This window comes from Scyliorhinus canicula, chromosome 5 (genome assembly GCF_902713615.1).
Source record: "Scyliorhinus canicula chromosome 5, sScyCan1.1, whole genome shotgun sequence".
Classification (NCBI taxonomy): domain Eukaryota; kingdom Metazoa; phylum Chordata; class Chondrichthyes; order Carcharhiniformes; family Scyliorhinidae; genus Scyliorhinus; species Scyliorhinus canicula.
Window position 1 is genome coordinate 222,691,623 of NC_052150.1, and position 18,125 is coordinate 222,709,747.

The 18,125-nt window shown below is 47.6% G+C and overlaps 3 protein-coding genes across 14 annotated transcripts in view; all 3 read right to left on the reverse strand.

The window, feature by feature from the left end:
* eef1db (eukaryotic translation elongation factor 1 delta b (guanine nucleotide exchange protein)) overlaps positions 1–18,125 on the reverse strand; it is a 38,001-nt gene that overhangs the window by 5,476 nt on the left and 14,400 nt on the right. For 6 of the 10 annotated variants that reach the window (XM_038798589.1, XM_038798586.1, XM_038798588.1 and 3 more), the window contains 6 exons: positions 17,828–17,899; positions 11,956–12,030; positions 11,373–11,399; positions 9,365–9,443; positions 4,244–4,356; positions 3,152–3,340 (listed from right to left, as the gene is read on the reverse strand). In XM_038798589.1, coding sequence (XP_038654517.1) covers positions 3,152–3,340; positions 4,244–4,356; positions 9,365–9,443; positions 11,373–11,399; positions 11,956–12,030; positions 17,828–17,899 — 555 coding nt within the window. The remainder of the gene's footprint in view (positions 1–3,151; positions 3,341–4,243; positions 4,357–9,364; positions 9,444–11,372; positions 11,400–11,955; positions 12,031–17,827; positions 17,900–18,125) is intronic. The other 4 variants (XM_038798583.1, XM_038798582.1, XM_038798584.1 and 1 more) reach the window with 4 other exon arrangements.
* On the reverse strand, positions 1,178–1,976 carry LOC119966611 (U4/U6.U5 small nuclear ribonucleoprotein 27 kDa protein-like). Its single transcript, XM_038798593.1, has one exon. It carries the CDS (start codon positions 1,899–1,901, stop codon positions 1,461–1,463), a length of 441 nt encoding a protein of 146 aa, XP_038654521.1. The 5' UTR covers positions 1,902–1,976; the 3' UTR covers positions 1,178–1,460.
* On the reverse strand, positions 6,928–9,356 carry LOC119966610 (spore wall protein 2-like). Of its 3 annotated transcripts, none has more exons than XR_005460803.1 (3): positions 8,871–9,356; positions 7,446–8,764; positions 6,928–7,279 (listed from the first exon to the last, which is right to left on the reverse strand). XR_005460803.1 is itself a non-coding variant. In XM_038798592.1 (2 exons), the coding sequence occupies exons 1-2, from the start codon at positions 9,294–9,296 to the stop codon at positions 7,742–7,744; spliced, it is 1,449 nt and encodes a 482-aa protein (XP_038654520.1). In that variant the 5' UTR covers positions 9,297–9,356; the 3' UTR covers positions 6,928–7,741. The 3 variants fall into 3 exon arrangements, 1 of the variants encoding a protein (XP_038654520.1); XR_005460804.1 differs by having other exon boundaries at positions 7,012–7,039; XM_038798592.1 differs by having other exon boundaries at positions 6,928–8,764.

Genomic DNA, 18,125 nt, shown 5'->3' on the forward strand with positions numbered 1-18,125 from the left:
TTCAACTGTTGAATGCACAGAACCTTGCTGTGTAGCAGGCGGCATGCCAACTTCCCAAGAGCTTTACCCAATTAGTCCTGTTCTCCTGCACTTTGCTCCTGGGTGTGTGTTTGCCCAGTTCTGGTTTGAACATTATTATTCAAACACCACTATCCTTTCATTCAGTGCATTCCAGAACACAACAAACACTGCAAAAAAAAATACATTCTCATCCATCCTCTGAATACTGATACCCTCCTGCCTCTGTAGAAAACAGCCCCTTTTCATTTACTTCATTTTGTTTTTTAAGCATTTATTCAGTCATGGAGTATTGCTGCAAAAAAATGAGACATGGCCTGTCACATTGTTTGGCCTTTGATTCATCAGAATAGCTCAGTCGAAATTCCCAAACTGTAACGGGGAAAACGATTGACACTGCATGAAAAGAGAATGCTTATTGTTGGCAAGCTTCACCATGAGGAGAGAAATGTTTAACAGAAATGTTAACCATTTCCAATCATGGTGAACATAGCCACCAGGAGGAGGCCATTTGGCCCTTCAAGCCCGCTCCGCCATTATCATGGCCGATCCAACTCAATAGCCTAGTCCCACTTTCCCCGAATATCGTTTGATCCTCTTCGCTCCAAGTGCGATATCTAACTGCTTCTTGAAAAGATAAGTGTTTTGGCCTCAACTACTTCCTGTGGTAACAAATTCAACATGCTCTCTGGGCGGTGAAATCGCTCCCAATTTCTGTCCTAAATGGTCTACTTCGCATCTTTAGGCCGTGACTCCTGGTTCTGGGCACCCACATCACCAGGAACATCCTTCCTGTATCTACCCTGTCCAGTCCTGTCAGGATTTTCTAGGTTTCTATGAGATTCCCCCCATATTCTTCTGAACTCTTGCGAATACAATCCTAACCAATTCTATCTTTCCTCTTATGTCAGTCCCGCCATCCCAGGAATCTTCACTGCACTCTCCCTGTAGCAAGAACATCCTTCCTCAGATAAGGAAACCAAAACTGCACATAATATTCCAGGTGTGGCCTCACCAAGGCCCTGTATAATTGCAGCAAGACACCACTGCTCCTGTACTCGAATCCTCTTGTAATGAAGGGCAGCATACCATTAGCCGTCTTTTTTTTTTTTTTTTTTTTTTTTTTTTTTTTTTTTTTTTTTTTTTTTTTTTTTTTTTCCATCATTTTGTAATTTTTATTCCTTGCTAATAGTACAGTAATCTGAAAACAATATACAGACGCAAAATCACAGATGCAGCCCAAACCTTCGCTGCCAGGCTTGGGGGAAGTGTGCCTTACACTGGAACACGAGGGCCTTACACTGGAACACAAACTTTAAAAAAAAAACAACGCAGGGCTCTGCCTGGGAAATGACGGGAGGCGAGGGTGGCTGCTGTCGCCTGGGCCACATGTGTAAAGAAGATCACATGCTATCACCGTGCCACTACAAGGCAAGGAGGAGTTACGCAATGAAATCCAGAGGTCTGTTAAATCCACCTTTTCTGTTCATGTATTGCCGATATTTCCTTTTCTGTTGCACATTAACAGCGTAAGCATTGACAGAGCCGTCCAGTTTCTTGCCCTTCGTTGTGTCAAATGCATCAAATCCCATCACCTTCAACAGTTCGATTTCTTCCTCCGTCTTCCCCTCCATGTCGGCCTCTGAGATCTCGTGTTCTTTCTCCTGATCTTTCGGTCTCGAAGGCGATATTGAATTTGACTTGTTTCGGCGTGGGGACCTTGACCGTCTTCGGTGAGGAGACCTGGAGCGGCTCCTCCGGCGTTCCCGGTCTCGCTCACGTGACCTGGAGCGCTCGCGCCGCCTGGCTCTCTCCCGCTCCCTGGATGTCGACCTCGAGCGGCGACGCTCTCTGCGGGGTGAGCGGCTCCTGCTCCGACCCATCGTTCGGAGCCTGAAGCACCAACACCTCCGGAAGCTTCCAGAAACTCCCACAATCCAATCCGCGGCTGCAGCTCGGCGGCTCCCCCTGGCGGCCGGAGGCAACACTGCCGCCCCGTCCCCTGCCGGCCGGAGGCCTGACTGCAGCCCCGCCCCCTGCCGGCCGGAGGCAACACTGCAGCCCCGCCCCCCGCCGGCCGGAGGCCAGACCGCTGGACAGGCCCCGCCCCCTGGAACCGGCCGACACCCGGGAGAGGTCCGGGCCCCGCGCCCTGCCACCATTAGCCGTCTTTAACGCCTGCTGTACCTGCATGCTTACTTTCAGAGACGGATGCACGCGGACACAAAGATCTCGCTGAGCATCCATATCTTTCAATTTACATCCATTCAAATAATAATCGGCCTTCCTATTTTTGCAACCAAAGTGGATAACCTTGCATTTCTCCAAATTATACTGCATCTGCCATTCATTTGCCCACTCGCTCAACTTGTCCAAATCACACTGAAGGATCTTTGCATCCTCCTCACAGCTCACCCTCCCACCCAACTTGGGGTCATCGGCAAATTTGGAGATATTACATTTTGTTTCCTCTTCTAAATCATTAATCTATATTGTGAATAGCTGGGAACCCAGCTCCGCAGTGGTACCCCACTAGTCACTGCCTGCCAATTTGAAAAAAACTCTTTAATTCCTACTCTTTATAGGTCCTGTTTCTTTAGACACATGCTGAGTGTTTTCAGCATTTACTGTGTTTTTCCCAGTTTCCAGCATCCACAGTATTAGCTATTACTTGCTGGTGGCGGGCATTACACAGACTTGAGAACGTACCTTGAGAAAAACCTTGGAAAAATCAGATTGAACAGAATTCCTGTCACCAAATACCCGACTCCAATCACTGCCCAGTGAACAATCCCCCTCCATCCCAATCACTGCCCAGTGAACAATCCCCCTCCATCCCAATCACTGCCCAGTGACCAATCCCCCTCCATCCCAATCACTGCCCAGTGACCAATCCCCCTCCATCCCAATCACTGTCCAGTGAACAATCCCCCTCCATCCCAATCACTGCCCAGTGAACAATCCCCCTCCATCCCAATCACTGCCCAGTGACCAATCCCCCTCCATCCCAATCACTGCCCAGTGAACAATCCCCCTCCATCCCAATCACTGCCCAGTGAATAAACCGCTTCACTCCAATCACCGTGGGTAGTGGTGGAGTTTGGTGTGGTTGGGTAAAGGGGGAATGGCTTACTGGTTTCACGTCCAGAAGAATAGAGGACTTGGCGATGAGGGCTGGTTTCTTGGATTTCTTTGCTGCGTATTCACGTAACCGTTCCTCGCGAATCCTCTCCTTCTCTGCACTCTCTTCTTCATCACTGCTTCCAAATAGATCAATGTCATCGTCTTCATCCTCCGCTGCCTCAGGCTGCTTTGTGCTGGGCTTTGTATAAAAGGAAGAGCAACACGTTTACAGGAGAAAATCTCATGGAGAAAAGGACAGTGTGAATGAAACTACCGTCACACCCCTTTCAACACTCATACACCACCAGTAAACAGGCAGCTCAGAGCCTTTGAGACAGAAAGTGCACCCATTACTGGTCAACAGTTACCCTTCCATCAACCCAAGCAGAACACATTCACCCATTTACAGAAGTGGAGGCTGCATGGCTGCCGAAGGGCCTATTCCTGCACCTATTTTCTATGTTTCCATGTTCTGCCTCCCACTCTCATTGACCGGTTCCCTCTGCGAAATTGCCCCCATTTAATGAGGCCCTCTCTTAATTCAACCATAAGCCCTGCAGAATTCTGGAATCTGGTCCTACCGGGGCAAACGAGGCTTTGGGGAAGTGAGGCAGAATTTGTCCCAGTTCTCCCAATACTTCTGCATGCAAGCTCACCACGTGAAGTTAAAAAAAAATTTTTTTTAAAAAAGATTTAGATACCCAATTCATTTTTTCCCAATTAAGGGGCAATTTTTTTTTAGCGTGGCCAATCCACCTACCCTGCATATCTTTGGGTTGTGGGGACAAAACCCACGCAGACACGGGGGGAATGTGCAAACTCCACACGGATAGTGATCCAGAGCCGGGATCGAACCTGGGACCTCAGTGCCGTGAGGCAGCAGTGCTAACCACTGCCCCGCCGTGCTGCCCCACCACATTAACTTTATCCAATGGCATGCACTTTAGACAAGCACAGGGTCAGTCTCATTTGCTACCCTCTCATGGAGGAATAACAAACATGCTGTCGTGCTGAGGTACTGGAGGATGCCTATCAATCCACTGTTCTGCACAGGATCAATCCCAGGAAAAGGAGGTCGGGGTAAATGATAATGGGATCTTACCTTGTTATCTGGGGCTGGGGGGCAGACTACAGGCTTGGGGCTGGTCGAGGATTTCTCTAACGTCGACAGGCGAGTCTCCAGCTTTGACAGTGCCAACCGCAGGTCCTCCACCACTAACAAGGAGTAAAAAGGAGTAGCATGAAAGTACAACCCACACACACACCAGAGTATTGTATTATGGACACAGCAGTGGAGGCCAAGTATAAAACAAACTTGATTCTCTCGGCCGAGGGCCACGAAGTGGATGCCTGTCAGGCGGTGACTGCAGTTAGTAGACAGGGACATGGGTGAGGACTCAAGACAGTTAGTAAAAGCAATAACAATGAAGGTACATTTGGTTATACTGAATAAGAAATGTAATAAGTAGAACCAAGGTTAAAGTGGAGGTTGTTGCTGGATTTCGGAGCTTTATATATTCAGTTTTCCAATGTCCTTCGCAGCGAGTACATTTACAAAGCAGGGAGCCAGGATACAATCTTCTGAGTGTTTCAATAAAACAACGATTGCCATAGAACCATAGCTAAGAGGTGTTAATATTATTGCAGAGAATGGAAAGGGCGGGCACAGAGCAACTCTTCCTTTGAATCTGCACATAACAAAACAGGTTGAAGGTGGCCCGACAGATTATGAAAGGTTCTGATGGGGTGGACAGATGAAACAGTCATTTGCGTCATGGCTGTGAATATAAAGTAGTCACTTTTAAACCCAAAGGGGAATTCAGGAGAAATTTACTTACCCAGAGATTGGCGAGTATGTGGAACTTGCTAAGGCAAATAGTGTGGACGCAGTGAAGGGAAAACTAAGCAAGCATTAGGAGAGAAAGGAATAGGAGGATATATATTGATGGAGTGAAATGAAGAGGTGATTAAGTGAAGCCGAAACACAGGATTGAACCAGTTGGGTCGAATGGCCTGTTTCTGTGCTGTAAATGTGGCCCTCTGAAGATTGGCATGATGCCCCCCCCCACGGACAGGAGGGGCCAGGAGGTGAGTTACTCGCTGTCGGATTCTTAGCCTTTGACCTCTGTTGATTTATCCCATTTTTGTTTTTGCAGGGTGGACAAACACTGTGATCATCATCGTAATGTTTTTTCTTCTTTCGTTGTGTGGCTCGTAGCAACACATATGGAAGTTAATGTTTCAACAATGGAGCTTAATGCTCACTTGTTTCACAATCTAAGCCAGACATTTGATTACTAGTCCAGTTCAGTTTCTGATCAATGGTTACCCCCAGGAAGTTGATTGTGGGGGATTCAACGATGGCAATGCCATTGAATTGTCAAGGGGCGATGGCTAGATCCTCTATTGTAGGAGATGGTCATTGATTGCCAATTGTGTGGCGCGAATGTAACTTGCCACTTAAGCCTGGATATTGTCCAGGTTTTGCTGCATTTGATCACACTGGACGGGATTCTCCGTGAACCAGCGCGATGGCCCAAACCTCGAGCCAAAAAGGTCGCGAATTCTCTGGCCGGGAATGGGCTAGTAGTGGTGTGACGCCCGTCACGGGCGGGCGTGCCATCAGTAACGCTGCGTGGCATCACTGCACAACAGGCGCCCCCCCCCCCCCCCCTCCAGAGAACCGGCAAAATGGCCTCCCGCCGCACAGCGCCAAGTGAGACCCCCCCCACTGCCTGCCCCATATCCCCCCTCCCCCATATCCCCCCATGCCCCATATTCCCCCTCCAGAGTATATTCTGCGCCCTTGCCACCCTCAGTGCTTCCTCCAAGTGGTGTTCAACATAGAGGAGTACGGATTCATCAGCTGATGTCGACAGTATGTGGTAATCAGCAAGAAGTTTCCTTGCCAACGTTTACCCTGAAGCCATGAGACTTCATGGGGTCCAGAGTCGATGTTGAGGACTCCCAGGGCAACAACTCTCTCCCGACTGTATACCACTGTGTCGCCACCTCTGTCTGTCCTGCCGGTGAGACAGGGCCCAGGAATGGTGATAGTGGTGTCTAGGATATTGTCTGTGAGGTATGATTCTGTGAGTGTGACTATGTCAGGCTGCTGCTTGACTGGCCAGTGAGACAGCTCTCCCAGCTTTGGCACAAGGCCCCTGTTCGTAAGGAGGACTTTGCAGAGTTGACAGGTCTGGGTTCGCAGTTGTCGTTTCCTGTGCCTAGGTCGATGCCGGGCGGTCCGTTCAGTTTCATTCCTTTTTCTAATCGTTGAATACAACTGAGTGGCTGGCTGGGCCATTTCGGAGGGCATTTTAGAGTCAACCACATTGCTGAGGGTCTGGAGTCAGATGTAGGTCAGACCAGGTAAGGATGGCAGATTTACTAAAGGACATTAATGTACCCAATGGGCTTTTACAACAATCAACAATGGTTTCATAGTCATCAGATTTTACTAATTGAATTTAAATTGCTCCTCATCATCCTGTTCCCCTTTACCAGTCACCTCATCACCCAGTTCCCCTTTACCAGTCTCCTCATCACCCTGTTCCCCTTTACCAGTCTCCACATCACCCTGTTCCCCTTTACCAGTCTCCACATCACCCTGTTCCCCTTTACCAGTCTCCACATCACCCTGTTCCCCTTTACCAGTCACCTCATCATCCTGTTCCCCTTTACCAGTCTCCTCATCACCCTGTTCCCCTTTACCAGTCTCCACATCACCCTGTTCCCCTTTACCAGTCTCATCACCCTGTTCCCCTTTACCAGTCACCTCATCACCCTGTTCCCCTTTACCAGTCACCTCATCACCCTGTTCCCCTTTACCAGTCACCTCATCACCCAGTTCCCCTTTACCAGTCTCCACATCACCCAGTTCCCCTTTACCAGTCACCTCATCACCCGGTTCCCCTTTACCAGTCTCCACATCGCCCTGTTCCCCTTTACCAGTCACCTCATCACCCGGTTCCCCTTTACCAGTCTCCACATCACCCTGTTCCCCTTTACCAGTCACCTCATCACCCTGTTCCCCTTTACCAGTCACCTCATCACCCGGTTCCCCTTTACCAGTCTCCACATCACCCTGTTCCCCTTTACCAGTCACCTCATCACCCTGTTCCCCTTTACCAGTCACCTCATCATCCGGTTCCCCTTTACCAGTCTCCACATCACCCGGTTCCCCTTTACCAGTCTCCACATCACCCTGTTCCCCTTTACCAGTCTCCACATCACCCTGTTCCCCTTTACCAGTCTCCACATCACCCTGTTCCCCTTTACCAGTCACCTCATCACCCAGTCACCTCATCACCCAGTTCCCCTTTACCAGTCACCTCATCACCCTGTTCCCCTTTACCAGTCACCTCATCACCCTGTTCCCCTTTACCAGTCTCCACATCACCCGGTTCCCCTTTACCAGTCTCCACATCACCCTGTTCCCCTTTACCAGTCTCCACATCACCCAGTTCCCCTTTACCAGTCTCCACATCACCCTGTTCCCCTTTACCAGTCGCCTCATCACCCAGTTCCCCTTTACCAGTCACATCATCACCCAGTTCCCCTTTACCAGTCACCTCATCACCCAGTTCCCCTTTACCAATCACCTCATCACCCAGTTCCCCTTTACTAGTCTCTCATCACCCTGTTTCCCTTTACCAGTCTCCACATCACCCGGTCCCCCTTTACCAGTCTCCACATCACCCTGTTCCCCTTTACCAGTCTCCACTTCACCCTGTTCCCCTTTACCAGTCTCCACATCACCCTGTTCCCCTTTACCAGTCTCCACATCACCCTGTTCCCCATTACCAGTCTCCACATAACCCTGTTCCCCTTTACCAGTCTCCACATCACCCTGTTCCCCTTTACCAGTCTCCACATCACCCTGTTCCCCTTTACCAGTCTCCACATCACCCAGTTCCCCTTTACCAGTCTCCACATCACCCTGTTCCCCTTTACCAGTCACCTCATCACCCAGTTCCCCTTTACCAGTCACCTCATCACCCAGTTCCCCTTTACCAGTCACCTCATCACCCTGTTCCCCTTTACCAGTCACCTCATCACCCTGTTCCCCTTTACCAGTCTCCACATCACCCGGTTCCCCTTTACCAGTCTCCACATCACCCTGTTCCCCTTTACCAGTCTCCATTTCGCCCTGTTCCCCTTTACCAGTCTCCACATCGCCCTGTTCCCCTTTACCAGTCTCCACATCACCCTGTTCCCCTTTACCAGTCTCCACATCGCCCTGTTCCCCTTTACCAGTCTCCACATCGCCCTGTTCCCCTTTACCAGTCTCCACATCACCCTGTTCCCCTTTACCAGTCTCCACATCACCCAGTTCCCCTTTACTAGTCTCCACATCACCCGGTCCCCCTTTACCAGTCTCCACATCACCCTGTTCCCCTTTACCAGTCTCCACATCACCCTGTTCCCCTTTACCAGTCTCCACATCACCCTGTTCCCCTTTACCAGTCTCCACATCACCCGGTTCCCCTTTACCAGTCTCCACATCACCCTGTTCCCCTTTACCAGTCTCCACATCACCCTGTTCCCCTTTACCAGTCTCCACTTCACCCTGTTCCCCTTTACCAGTCTCCACTTCACCCTGTTCCCCTTTACCAGTCACCTCATCACCCAGTTCCCCTTTACCAGTCTCCACATCACCCTGTTCCCCTTTACCAGTCTCCACATCACCCGGTTCCCCTTTACCAGTCTCCACATCACCCAGTCACCTCATCACCCAGTTCCCCTTTACCAGTCACCTCATCACCCTGTTCCCCTTTACCAGTCTCCACATCACCCTGTTCCCCTTTACCAGTCTCCACATCACCCGGTTCCCCTTTACCAGTCTCCACATCACCCTGTTCCCCTTTACCAGTCTCCACTTCACCCTGTTCCCCTTTACCAGTCACCTCATCACCCGGTTCCCCTTTACCAGTTTCAACATCACCCTGTTCCCCTTTACGAGTCTCCACATCACCCGGTTCCCCTTTACCAGTCTCCACATCACCCTGTTCCCCTTTACCAGTTTCAACATCACCCTGTTCCCCTTTACCAGTTTCAACATCACCCTGTTCCCATTTACCAGTCTCCACATCACCCTGTTCCCATTTACCAGTCTCCACATCACCCTGTTCCCATTTACCAGTCCTCCACATCACCACTCCCTCCTTTTCAGTCACAACACATTGACAAAGCGACTGTGGTGAAAGAAACTCCCACTTACCCTGATGTAAACTCTGATTCTCCTTCTCTAGACTGGTTACCCGGGTACACAGCTCAACATCTGAACCTTGCACTGCGCTCTGAAAATAGAACATGCAGGAATTAGCCTTAGTGAAAGCAGACAGAGAGAGAGAGAATGACCCTAGACGGCAGAGAGTTAGCCCTCATTTCCCCAATCTCCCTCCTCCCCATTAGTAAGAGTTCAAGAGGCAGTAGGTGCACATTGTTGAATCTGTTTCCCCTCTGGATAACGAGGCCAATTTAAACTGCAATAATGAACTCTTATCAATGGTGCGAAACAGATACAGAAAGAGGGTGGGAATATCCTGGAAGCGAGCAGGAAGCACTCACACACAAAGGGCAGGCAAAGGTAGGGAACCCAGAAATGCACGCACATTTGATTGCTGCATGTGATGATTACAGTTCTTCTAAGAGACAGCTGGTAAACATTTTTCAACAGAGAACAGAAAGCCAGCTGGATGTTATGTGCAGGATTCCAGAAGGAGCCCTGATGCTCCTCTTAACATCATTCTGTCCTTACAGGTCTATAAGGCTCCTCGAGCCCTTTGATAACAAACAAAACGGACGAACTGACTTTTGCACCAATGTTTGGGTTAGTGCAGGCTGTTCTCCCAATGGCACGATGGAACAGTGGATGACATGTATAGCTGCTATCCTGTTACTGGGAGAGGGGAATGATTGGGAAAGTTGCCAAAGTGGGGAGGGGGTGAGCACAGCCTCAGTGTGGAGATCCATGCAGCCTTGGCACCGCCTACAACCCAGCTGTTTCTGTGACATCCAAATGACCTCATGGCGTGGCGGTAGACAGAGTGTCCAGTTTACACTCTGCTTTAATTTAAAAAAGCCTCATGGTGAGGAATCAAAGGGAGAAATAATAGCTTTAAAAAGGATCACCGCCAGAGACTATCTAAGCCAGCGCAATGTCTGACAGGGTCGCAGGACAGTGATTCCCCCGTGTGAGAGCTCCCCATCTAAAGTCGGCTGTAATAAAAGAAGAGCGAATGGTACGGAACCTTAGCCAGACTCCATCTGGGGAAACTACATTCAGTTCTGGGCACCGTACCCTCACAAAGGATGCACTGGCCTTCTGAGCAGGCACAGCACTGCTTCACCAGAATGCTTCAGAACTAAAAGGGTTAAATTACAAAAGTGGGCTTGCATTCCCTTGAATATAAAGATCCAGCAGTGATTGCTTTGCCTTTCCAATGTAACCCCTCAGAGGAGTTCCTTTCTTTCCAGTAGAAGGGTGAGGATTTTTCTTGCCCCACCAGCCCCGAGAGCATCGCAGTCTCAGCCGAGATGGTTCAGGAGCGAGCCGGGCTGTTCCTGGCTGGTATCACTCAGTTATAGGGCACAACATGGACAGCCCCAAACCCCATGGCGACAAGAGGTACAAGTGATGGGAATGGTGAGAATATAAACTAAAATCACAAAATGCTGTACCTGAATAGAGGAATATGCTTCCAAGTTGGCTGCCCAGCCAGTGCCCTAATAGTCTGTTACTGAGACACGTTCGCAGTGCTCTGTTCAGGAGATGATGGATTTCCCCCTCCCGCCTCCCACTTCCCTTTATGGAATACAGTCTCGCAGGAGTCGGCAGTGCCACTCTGGACACTAGGCTGTCCACTCTCCAGCCAGGAACTGGTGGGCAACAATGGCAAAGCAGCCTCGGATCAAATCAGATGGCAGTCGCTCTACCACGGCAATACCATGACACCGGGCAGCATCTTTACCCGTGAGCCTAATGGGAGCAAAGAATTGGATCTGGCTGCGATGGGCATTTAAATGCTTCCCCTTAGCGGGGGGCATGCAGCTGACATGAGGAATGGATGGCTCAGCTCTGCAAGCAGCCGGCGTGAGGAAGCCACATTTCATATTAGTAAAGGAAAGGCACAATGTGAAGAACCATGTAGAAGATGGGAGGCAAGAGAATCTCACAACCAACCAACCCTGAAAGCGGACAAAAGCTGCAGCAGCAACGTACTTACTGTCTGATGATTTACAAGCAAGACATTCTTTTCAGGGAATAAAAACAAACAACAGAGCTTTAGTACCTTGTGAGCAGACATGATTTAAAACCCTTTGCTTCAATTCTCATGCGGTTACAGAAACTAGAAGCACAACTCAGGGACAATCACACTTTCATGACCCTCTCTGCCGAGTAACAATATGAGGGTCCATGGGGTTGGTAATTTGGAGGCTAACGGAGATGAAAAGGGTGCAATGATCCAGTGGTCAGTACAGTAACACTCGAACATTAACTATAAGACAAATGTCGAAGAGATCAACACCATAAAGGACAAATACGAAGAGGATGGATACTGACAATACTGGAGAGGTGACAGACAAATAGTCTTTCTTCACGGTGAGGCATGGTATGCAAAAATGAAAAAGAAAACAATGCACAGGTCAACACCATTCACATCAAAATGCAACCATATATATTTTTGATAGCCTACAATGGCAATACAAGCAGTAAGTGTTAATGGTGAGGTTAGTGATGTGCTGGGTGACAGGGAGAGGGGAGCATGCCACCTAAATTCTTCGGCTTGCATTGCCATGGAATCTCACGTGGCTCGAGACGGGGTCGACGTTATCCTGGACCGTTTCTTTGGGATTACTGTTGGCTTCCCAAACGGATTGGATCTGATCGTGGAAATACATTCACATACTGTACTGTGATAGTCTCACAACACTCACACAAGCACCGACTGTCTCCAGATCAAACTAAAAGGCACCGATTCAACCAACACCAAAGCAGCAGCATGTTAAACACAGAGACCAGGAACCCGAGTCAGTTTCATTGTTCATCGCCTGCTACTTTAATCGGTCTTCACAGATTTGCTCAAACGATACAGCCCATCTTAAAAGTGTGATGCCCAGTTAATTGCGACATAAACCGTGGTGTCAATTCAGTGACTTTTTAAAAACTCTAGTCCTGGGGGTGGGGTTCATTTACTCTTTTTAAATTGGTGTTGATTCCCTATTAGCTTTAAAAAGATTGGTCATTTTTTTGTTTGAAAAAAAAAGAAGAGCCTCCTCAAACTGGCATCAGAGTTTCTACCGGATCGGAATTAGGCAACGCTGTTCCCGCCGCTTTAAATGTTTTAAAACGCGACGCAAAGTTGAAGCAGTTATTTTCACATGGTTTAATCTATATTTTCTGATTAACTGGTGGTCCTTTCAAAATGATCACCTTCACGTTGCTGATTTAATTCTTTCTCAAAAGGACAGTAACGGCCCTGAATGTTGTCTGAATGGAAAATGAGTGACGGATAAAGCACGTGGGAGTTGTGTGGGCTTGTTGGCAGCTTCTCAGCGACTTCTACAATCAGAGAGTCTGAATGTCACGGATTCTGCACTTGTGTTTTTAATTATTAAAATGCAGCAGGGGAACAAGCCACTTGGCCCAACAGTACTGAACCTGCCATTTGAGCCGCTCATTATCCAGTCAGCATAAACCTTTCTCTCTTTCATGACCTAACTTGGGAACCTAACTTTCCCCAAAATACATTTATGCTATTCGTTTAAAAGTGAGGATGTGGAGATGCCGGCGTTGGACTGGGGTGAGCACAGTAAGAAGTCTTACAACACCAGGTTAAAGTCCAACAGGTTTGTTTCAAACACTAGCTTTCGGAGCACTGCTCCTTCCTCGGGTGAATGAAGAGGTAGGTTTGACATACCTCTGTTCAAACATACCTCTTCATTCACCTGAGGAAGGAGCAGTGCTCCGAAAGCTAGTGTTTGAAACAAACCTGTTGGACTCGAAATGAAATGAAAATTGCTTATTGTCACAAGTAGGCTTCAATGACGTTACTGTGAAAAGCCCCTAGTCGCCACATTCCGGCGCCTGTTCGGGGAGGCCGGTACAGGAATTGAACCGTGCTGTTGGCCTGCCTTGGTCCGCTTTAAAAGCCAGCTATTTAGCCCAGTGCGCTAAACCAGCCCCATTAACCTGTTTTAAAAGTGAGGTCCACATTAAAAAAAAAATCCAATTAAGGGGCAATTTAGAGTGGCCAATTCACTTACCCTGCACATCTTTGGGCTGTGGGGGTGAAACCCACGCAGACACAGGGAAAATATGCAAACCCCACACGGACAGTGACCCGTGGCTGAGATCGAACCCAGGTCCTCGGTGCCGTGAGGCAGCAGTGCTAACCACTGTGCCACCGCAAGGTGCATATTTTAAGCACTGTGTAGGTGACGAGGTTTCTCCTGAATCCCCTATTCGATTTATTTTTGATCATCTTGTATTTATCACCTGAGTTTTGGACTCCCAAAAGTGGAATACTTTCCCCCGTGACTATCCCCTTCATACAAACTGCTCTTCCTAATTTTCAAAACCTCTATTAGGTTCTCCCCCTGCCAAACCCCCCCCCCCCCCCCCCCCCCCCAACCCCGTTTGACCAACTGAGAATGTGGCGTCCATATTGGACAACGTATTAATGAAGAGAAGTCAGATCATGAGGTGGCAGAAGGGGACAAAGTTAAAAGAGGATAACTATTCCAAGTATATTAATGTTTTCCAGTCAGTTTTAACTCCTGGAATTCTGATGAACGTCAGGTCTGTTCATTCCCAATGGACACAGCTGATTATGGCATCCCTCAAACCTCAATACAAAGCCAAGGCAAAACAATTAGCACTCAGTGAATCTTTAATACATGATCCATTTCTTATTAATTCTCCCTTCTGTTACCCTCTGAAGAGACTGGCTCGTGCTAGGCTTACAGTCCCATGGCTTCAAGGTGCTCTCCTGCAGCATTCTTTACACAGTTGGCGCACACTTACATGCGGACATACGCTCCAAAGGGTTCCCATGGAAGAATATTGGACAATTTCTCTCTTTCTAACCCAGAGGTGTGGAGGTCAACTACAGCACAGAGACAATGACCCAGTCAACATCAGCAAATCTGTCTGGGGAGGGTGGGGAAGGACTCATCCCGAATATGTAGAATCCCTCCGATGTGCATGAACCCACAGCAGTCAATTGAGTGAAATCCCCTCTCAAAACAAAATCCAACACAAAAATCCCAATCGACAGCCACCTTTCAGAGATTTCCAGGGAAATGATGACCGAGGGAGATAAAATCTTTTATTACCAAAAACTTTTAAATGTCATATTCCAAAAGCATAACAAAAGAGCGAGTATCTGAGGTGAAAGTTATTAAGAAACGAAAAATAGGAGGCCATTCGAATCTGCTCCCCAATTCATTGTGATCATGGGTGATCATCTAACTCAATAGCCTAACCCCGCTTTCCCCCCAGATCCTTTGATCCCCTTCGCCCCAAGTGCTATATTTAACTGCTTCTTGAAAACATGCAATGTTTTTCACTCAATGTATCCTTTAAGATGCTAATGAGCCATGTCTTCACATTGTTTCCTCACTGACTGAAAATTTTAAGCCATCTAATGGATTGCTTCCATAATTAAAAAATTCTGCGTGTTGTGTTGGCCAGTTTTTAATCCCCTTCTGACAAAATGGTCAGGAATAAAGCAGGACGATGAACACTTTTTTTTATTCTGCTCTAACTGTAGATCAAATGAAAAGGTAGAATGATGGTGGGATGATCTCCTTACTTGGGACATATAAGAAAAAGACCATTTAACCCAACCAGCCCATGCCAGCATTTAACATTAACACTTAAAATTTTCATTTTTTCCTTTTCCAATTAAGGGGCAATTTAGCGTGGCCAATCCACCTACCCTGCACATCTTTGGGCTGTGGGGGCGAAACTCATGCAAACACGGGGAGAATGTGCAAACTCCACACAGACAGTGACCCAGAACCGGGATCGAACCAGATGTCAATAAAGAGGACTCTGCAGGGTTCACCAGGTTGAGTTTGCCATCTTCAATGCCGGGTGGTCCATCTTGTTTTATTCCCTTTAGGCCTTTTTCTTAGCATTTACATACAACTTAAGTGGTTTGTTAGGCCATTTCAGAGAGCATTTAAGAGCCAACCACACTGACGTGGACCTGGAGTGAGGCTAGGTTATCATGACGCAACAAAAACAGGCAACACTAAGGTCGTGCTGACAGAGGCACAAAATTCCAAAGAGACTTTGTTGCAAATGCGAGGTCATCCATTTTGGCCGGGCACTTTCTAAATGATAGCGGCAGCTGAAGTCCAAATAAGGGATCTCCCATTTCACACAAAGATGAGGCGAGATTACTTCTCAGAGTTGTTATACCGTTTGAATTCTCTATCCTGGGCAGCAGTGGAGCCTGGATCACTGAATATATTCGAGGCTGAGTTAGGACGGATTTTTGATCTGGAAGGGAGTCAATATTATGTGGGGCAGGCAGGATTGTGGAGTTGAGGGCACAATCACATCACTTATTGAATGGCAGAGCTGGCTCGAGGGGCCAAATGGCATACTCCCACCCCTTTCCTCGTGCTCTTATGTTGTGGAGATGCCGGCGTTGGACTGGGGTGAGCACAGTAAGAAGTCTTACAACACCAGGTTAAAGTGCAACAGGTTTGTTTCAACCGGGATCTTGGATTCATGTCGCATTACATTCGCCCCCCACCATCTGGCCTGGACTTGCAAAATCCTACCAACTCTCCTGGCTTGAGACAATTCACACCTCTTTAACCTGGGATTACCCCTATGAACAAAAATGAAAATGAAAATCGCTTATTGTCACGAGTAGGCTTCAATTAAGTTACTGTGAAAAGCCCCTCGTCGCCACATTCCGGCGCCTGTCCGGGGAGGCTGGTACGGGAATCGAACCGTGCTGCTGGCCTGCTTTCAAAGCCAGCGATTTAGCCGAGTGTGCTAAACCAGCCCCTATCTCTGGATCTGTAAAGATTTGATTACCCGCAAATGCTCGCATTCCAAGCATTGTCTGGCATCTTTGACTTTGTCTATATATATGTTTCTGGAACATACCTCTTCATTCACCTGAGGAAGGAGCAGTGCTCCGAAAGCTCGTGTTTGAAACAAACCTGTTGCACTTTAACCTGGTGTTGTAAGACTTCTTACCGTGCTCATGCTCTTATGTAGCTTAGATTTACCAAAATGTGACTTGGACCCTTGCAGCGATCAGACAAATTACGGGCAATTTAATCATATAGTTTACAAGAACAGTGAATGTTTGTGTTACCCAGCACTCTACCAACCAGAATCGTCTAGTAACTGGAATCTCTGATGGTTCGATTCGTTGTTTTTTGAAATAAAGTGTTCGGATAATGCATTCTTCAAAATAAAAAACTAATAACAGATTACAAATCTGAAGCTGTTTCGAAGCTTTACATTGAAATTATGAAAATTACTGGGTCAGTATTGGTTACGGAACCTGAACAAAGATATAATGCTTAGCTGACCCTTTCTGTAAAAAGCTGGCCTGATGGTTGTGGTAGTTTTACTGCGAAACTCTGCTGGGACCCTTCCTACCCATCTGCTTCTCCACTCCCCTCAAGGGCAGAGCAGAACCCTGCCTCATGCACAGGGCAATTTAACTCCCCGTTAACCGGCATTTTTGATTCCCCAAGCTTGCTGGATAACAGCGATCTTACTGGATTAAGGTAACAGATGATAGTTCCAAGAGAAATTACAACTAATGTTTGTTTGTTTCTTATTCCTAGATTCCCTATAGTCAGACCTTCCAGGAGTGAAATTAGGAAACACTTCTACACAAAGCGTGCCAGATATTTGGAACACTCTCTTGCAAACAGCAATTGATGCTAGATCCTCCGTTTAAAACTGAAATTAGTACCTTGGGTTAATAAAATACTACGGGATATGCGGTTAAATTGGGTAAATGGAGTTAGGCTGCACTCATTAAATGGTAGTACAGGGGGTTAAATGGCCTCCTCCTGTTTGGATACAGAATGACCTATGTTGTGATGTTGACAGAAGTGCATCACTCCCCTCCCTCCCTCCACCCAGATGCAATAGGAATTATCCTCATTACAGAGAACACAGTCGCAAGTATAGAGCCCGTTTTATACTGCTGCCCAGTTTGTTTTGGGAGTCATGGATGATAATACAATGGCGTGCATTCCAGCAGTAGTGAGTGGCTACTATAGCCACAAAGCTGGAGGACACATATGGGTTTCTCACACTCGTATATTGGAAAATAGGAAACCATTAATGGGTTAAGTTGACTGTGACATTGGCTACAAAGTCAAGGTTAAACCCAGAGTCTCATTTCAGTTGATGTTGGTATTTAATGTTCTTTATTATTTAGAGGATTCTGTCTCATCGCCTATTTGAAGGGAATTTATTTGTTAGAAAACCCAATTCCACTCTTAGCCAGATGTGAAGAGTTACCAACTTATGCAGACATTTTAAAAACAAAACACGATGTGAACACAATTTGAATCATTGCCTAGCTTCCTGACAGTTAAAGGAGTTGGGGTAATTTTTGGAAAGTCTTTATGTACAACTAAGTGGGCATCTCAAGTCTGCGGCCAGGTACGAGGAGCAGGTACTCACTCCGGCCAGTGACTTCTGGATATTCTCCCTGGCTCTGGCAATGTCTCGAAGGATGTTACTTGCTCCGTTCTCCTAGGTAGTGCAGAAAGAATTTAGTCAAAAGCTTGATCTCTGGTCAAACGATCGCAGAAATAAAAAAAGTCCGTGGGTTACAATCACTGGCTCAGGGGAAAACGCAAACCAGTAAAACCAAGGGGTAAACACGGTGGACCCAGTCGACCAAAAAGGACGGACACAGACCCAGGCCCGATCCACAGGGCAGCAATTTCACTGCCAGAGTGCCCCAACTCCAGGTAAA

Bases quoted from the DNA above. Each gene is read 5' to 3' on its own strand.
- LOC119966611 (XM_038798593.1), bottom strand. From the start codon at position 1,901: ATGGGTCGGAGCAGGAGCCGCTCACCCCGCAGAGAGCGTCGCCGCTCG.
- LOC119966610 (XM_038798592.1), bottom strand. From the start codon at position 9,296: ATGTGGAGGACTGGTAAATGGGAACAGGGTGATGTGGAGACTGGTAAA. The intron at 8,765-8,870 runs GTGACTGGGTGA...CTGGGTGATGAG, and splicing joins AAGGGGAACTGGGTGATGAG to GTGACTGGTAAAGGGGAACA.